Genomic DNA, 4,873 nt, shown 5'->3' with positions numbered 1-4,873 from the left:
AATGTACCCCTGTCTTTTTCTTTCGCTGGACTTCCAGGCATCATGCCTGCTGCCCTGCTCATCTTGGTGTGTTTGCTGCAGGAACACTTCTGTGTCCAGCCTTACAGCAGTATCCCGAGGGAGCCAGGGAGGTGAATCTTTCCGTGAGTTGCTCTTCTCATCCCTCCCAGGAAAGGTCAGGTGAACTTGGCTTTGGACAAGTATAAGCAGACAAGTGATGCTAAAGTGATCAGTTTCTAATGGGAATAATGTTGAAAATCATTGAAGACTGAAGTCTGGATATAAGATGCAATCAAACCTTAATTCTGAGAATTAGTTGTGCACTGACTTTCCAGAAGTTGTTTTGAAAGCCACACAATGGTGGCCATATGGCTTTAAAATGTCATCAAAATAGTCTTTCCTTTTTGGGTTTAGTTTTGCACCCACCTCTGCAAATAACGTTTTGCTGGTTTATTGAAGGAGACAGCCAGGATTTTTGCAGCAGCAGCTCACAAGCAGCAATCAGAACGCTGACTTTGCACGCTTTTCTGCATACGTGCACTAGATCTCACTGATACGACTGGCTGCGAAGATGTCGGAGGACTTGCTCGAGAGAACAAATGCAAACGAGTTGCTTAGGCCATGTTGGGTGGACAGCTCTGATAAAACCAACCATTTGAATATTTGCTCCTTCCCTCCTTGTCTTCACAAATAAAATCTAACCGAAAGGTTGGAAGATCCAGATGAGTTTGTAATTTATTAGCTATTTGGCTGAAACACAGCTGTGGATGAGAGAAAACGCTGTGTGAAAGCATCTCTGAGCTTGCAAAACTCAGTACCGGCCATACTATGGGAAAGCTCAGTCACTTGAGATTTCCAGATTAAGTTCAGATCTGCTTTAAAACACTGAGAGAGTGGAAGAGAAAAGAGAAAAAAGAACAGTTTGGGTTGGAAGGGACCTTAAAGACCTTCTATTCCAACCCCCTGCCATGGGCAGGGGCACCTTCCCCCAGAGCAGGTTGCTCTGACCTGGCCTTCATCATTTCCAGGGAGGGGGCAGCTTCCTCAGCTTCCCTCAGTGACCTCTGCCAGGGTCTCACCTCCCTGGTGAAGACGGGCTGGAACGGACTCTCAGACTGAACAGACTCAGTCTGGATAAAGAGCAAGAAGTTCATTAAGGTGGACGGAAAGCATGGGAAAAGTGAACTGATGCTGAGCACGAGAGATGGGCAAATGCAGATAGAGCAATTAGCTGAAGCACGAAAGCAGGTGTGAGAACAGGCTCAGGTTTGGTTTAGAAAGAACCAAGATGAAATTTTCGCTGAGGCAGCTGGCAAAAAAACCCAACCACACCACGTTTTCCTCAGATGACTTCTTCCGTAAAACAGCTGGTTCACAGCTAAGAGTATTTAGGGCAACCTAGATGAGCACATTAAAAACACGCTACCCAGCATTGTGAGCGCAGGAAGAACTCGACTAACTGACTAACCACTCTGGACCAAGAGAGGAGAGAAAAATTTGTAGGCCCACTGTGGTTTCCTCCCTTTTTTTGCTTGAATTCGGAGGAATGGTTACCTGACCTCAATCCGTTGTCCTGAGCTCTTCTCTACCAGCCTTTTAGCTCTCACCACCTTCTGCACAGACATTCCCCCTCAGACACAGCCCAGACACCAGCAATTTCGTGTCAGGAAATACTCGCCTGCCCTCCTTCGCCCTGACAAAGTTTTTATGCTCCAAGCAGTTTGCCTTCTGCGAGCAGCTGGGCAGCTCAGTGCATGAGTTTATGCTCCAGTGCTTGTCGGGAGACGGGAATTGTGAGATGATCTCCTGCTAAAGCTGGATTAAGAGAGGCTTTCTGGTCCAGTGGGAAATATGGAGCAAGAGTCTGGATTCCCTATCCACGGCAGCCTTAATACTTTTTTCCCCCCCTCATGCTTTTCTGAAAATTACTGGCCCCAATACCAGAATTATATGTCCTGCATTTCAGGGTGTTACAGAGCTATTTTGGTTTACTCCTGTTATTGGAAGCAGTTCTATTTTAATTGAAGGAGCCAAAAAGAAGCTACTGATGAGAGTTTCAGACACAGACTATCATGACAAAATACTTCCAGGGAAGGGCTGACAGTCACAGTTGCCTAAAATGAGGATTTAACTCTTCTGTAGCAGCTTTATAGCTCTTCAGTAAAATGAGAGAAAAATCGCATTTCCTAAGGAGCTGGCACAGAATATTCAGCTGCTCAAAAGGGCTTAGTGTAGAAAATACATTTCCCAGAGAGCAAAATGAAGTCTGGAAGGGAACCAGCTCTGTGTTGACCGAATGTGAAAAGGCTCTTTCACTGCCTATGTAAGTTTAGCCTATAAATCAAAATTATTAGGGCTTGATTTTAAAATTTTATTTCTTAACTGGCAGAAGGACTCACTGCTAAACAAGAAGCCAACACAATTTCCATGGACTCGGCTGCTGAAAGCATGCAATTACAGCTTGACCAAAATGCAGCCTGGGTCACTGCAGACAGCACCCAGACAGCCTGACCGAGAACCCTCCTTCCCTCCCAGACACACAGACACAGAGAAACGGACGGACTGCACTGGGAGCCACCGAGCTTTACCTTTCTGGAGCTTAGATGCATTGTCCTGTATCCAGCTGAAAAGATTGGCAAAGTCACAGTCACAGACCCAAGGGTTGCCCTCTAAGCGTATAGTCCGCAGGGAGGGAAGTGCTTCTAGGGCTGCCACGTTTAGGCTCTGTAAGTTATTGTCATTCAGTTCTAACACTTGGAGCTGTTCCAGGTTCTCAAAAGCAGCCTCGTCCACATCCACCAGGTTATTGTTTCCAAGGCTCAATTTTATCAGTTTTTCTGCTGATTTGAATATCCCAGCATCAAGCTGTGTTAAATTATTGTAGCTTAAGTCTAAGTACACCAGTTTGGTAGAGCTGCTAAAAGTGCCCTCTTCTAAAGAGGTCAGGGAGTTATTCCTGAAGTCCAAATAAACCAGATCTCCATAAAATATAAAGAAATCGGCTGGTATCGCCTGAATGTTGTTATCGGCTATAAGAAGTTTCCGCACATCCAATGGAAACGGATTAGGAACACTTGGGAGTCCTTGATCCCGGCAGTCTATGGTGTGGTAGTCCATACAGCTACAGACAGCCGGGCAAAGATGACCCGCGGGTAAGAAAAGCAGGCAGGCAAAGACAGAAAAAGGCAGGAGGCAGAAAGGAAAGCATGGCAACATCGTCAAGGATCTGCGAGCTGTGATGAGCACCACTTCTAGGAGAAAGACATTTTGCTCAGCTGAGCAGCAGTGCCTGGTACTTGTGTGTGTGTGTGTGTGTGTGATTGTATCCAGGAGATCACGTATCATCACCGATCCGATGGCAGCAGCCTCGGGAGGGGGGAGGGAGAGCGACCGAAGGGAAGAGGAGGCAGGCGAACGCGAGGATTTACACCGTCAGAATATTGTAATGCTGTGCAGCGTAAGGGAAAGCGATGATTGGGCAAACGGAGGATCTTTCAAAGGACTCTCTTGCTTTTGTGAGCTAAAAAAAGCCGAGAGCCTCTTTGTGCATTTGCTGTATATTCCAGCAAAAGGGGGAAATCACACCTGATCCTGATGGCAACAGCTTCTGCTTGAAAAGCCCTTCAGATAATAAACCCTGACAAAATCACTTATTTTGTCGCTTCGCATGAACCTACATCAAGGTGATCAACGGCCTGTAGAAAGGCAGGGTCAGGGCAGGGTCCTGGCTGACTGCTGAGGACTGTTCTCCCTTTCATCTGCAAAACAGGGAGCAGAAGAGCAGCAAGGGGGGGAGCCCAAAGAGAAGGGGCACCGCCTTGTGCTGTTTCTGGATGCTTTCTCAGCCTTTAGAGCAAGCATGTTAATGTTATTTAAATATGACTCATTATCTTTTAACCATGGAGTATAACCTACTGCAGTAACAAGGAACATGGTCTTAAAAGTGACTTTTTTTCCTTCCCGTTTTAATGACCAAACCAGCTGCTTTCTAGTGCCGGTCATGTCTTCTGGGCCACAAAAAAGGGCAAGCTCTGGATCAAATTTTCAGGTAGTTAAAACAGAACAGATTTTCCTACTTTTCAGGAGGTTAAAGTATTTGACAATCAATCTGCCTGTCTCCCGTGGGACAGCAGAGATGATTTTGCAAGAAGGCATCCAAGTTCTTCTGACATCCCCAAGCCCACACCCAGAAAGACGAGCTCTCTGCCAGCTGCAGGCTTAACTCCATCCTCCCTCCGTGCGTCCGTTGTGTAAGCAGAAAGAAGTGGGGCTCTAGTGCTGGGGCCACACCTATGCGTTAGGAGGGAAGATTTTGCAAAAGAGACAGATTGTATCTGGGGATGCGTGAGTCCTGAGGATTAGCGTACAAACACAAACACCTTTGGAAAGCTCATTCCTAGGTCAAAGAGGCCAGTGACCTCAATTTAAGGTCATACTTCATAAACTGAATTCATAATATCTTTCGTCCAGGATAGGGTACAAACATCTCCTTCTGAAATAGCCTATCCACCCAGGATACTTGCACTGAAATATCGAGGGCAATATTATCAACTTCCTCAGTGAGTACGTAGAAATGCTGAACTGCTGGGAGGGAACAAAGACGGAGCCAGCCTGTTCGCAGTGGTGCCCACTGCCACAAAAACAGGCTACAGGCACAACTTGAAAACCATCTGAACACAAGAAAACTCTTCTTTTTTTTATTGTGAGGGTGGTCAGACACTGGAACCGGTGCCCTGAAAGGTTGGGGAGTCTCCATCTGTGGAGATATTCAAAACCAAACTAGAGACAGCACTGGGCAACCTGCCCTGACCCTGCCTGAGCAGGGGCATTGACTAGATCATTTCCAGAGGTGCCTTCCAACCTCAGCAGCTCT

The 4,873-nt window shown here is 46.5% G+C and overlaps 1 protein-coding gene across 1 annotated transcript; it reads right to left on the bottom strand.

Annotated features, from left to right (window-relative positions):
- Positions 1-2,588: 2,588 nt before the first annotated feature.
- LRRC38 (leucine rich repeat containing 38) lies at positions 2,589-3,216 on the bottom strand (the record flags this gene model as incomplete). Its single annotated transcript, XM_009876626.1, has 1 exon — positions 2,589-3,216. A coding segment is annotated over exon 1 (628 nt), but the record flags the coding sequence as incomplete, so codon positions are not given.
- Between the last annotated feature and the right edge of the window lie 1,657 nt (positions 3,217-4,873).

The sequence above is a fragment of the Apaloderma vittatum genome, unplaced genomic scaffold (genome assembly GCF_000703405.1).
Source record: "Apaloderma vittatum isolate BGI_N311 unplaced genomic scaffold, ASM70340v1 scaffold3109, whole genome shotgun sequence".
In the NCBI taxonomy this organism is placed as follows: domain Eukaryota; kingdom Metazoa; phylum Chordata; class Aves; order Trogoniformes; family Trogonidae; genus Apaloderma; species Apaloderma vittatum.
Note: the sequence above shows the minus strand (reverse complement) of the source record. Positions and strands in the feature narration are given on the sequence as shown.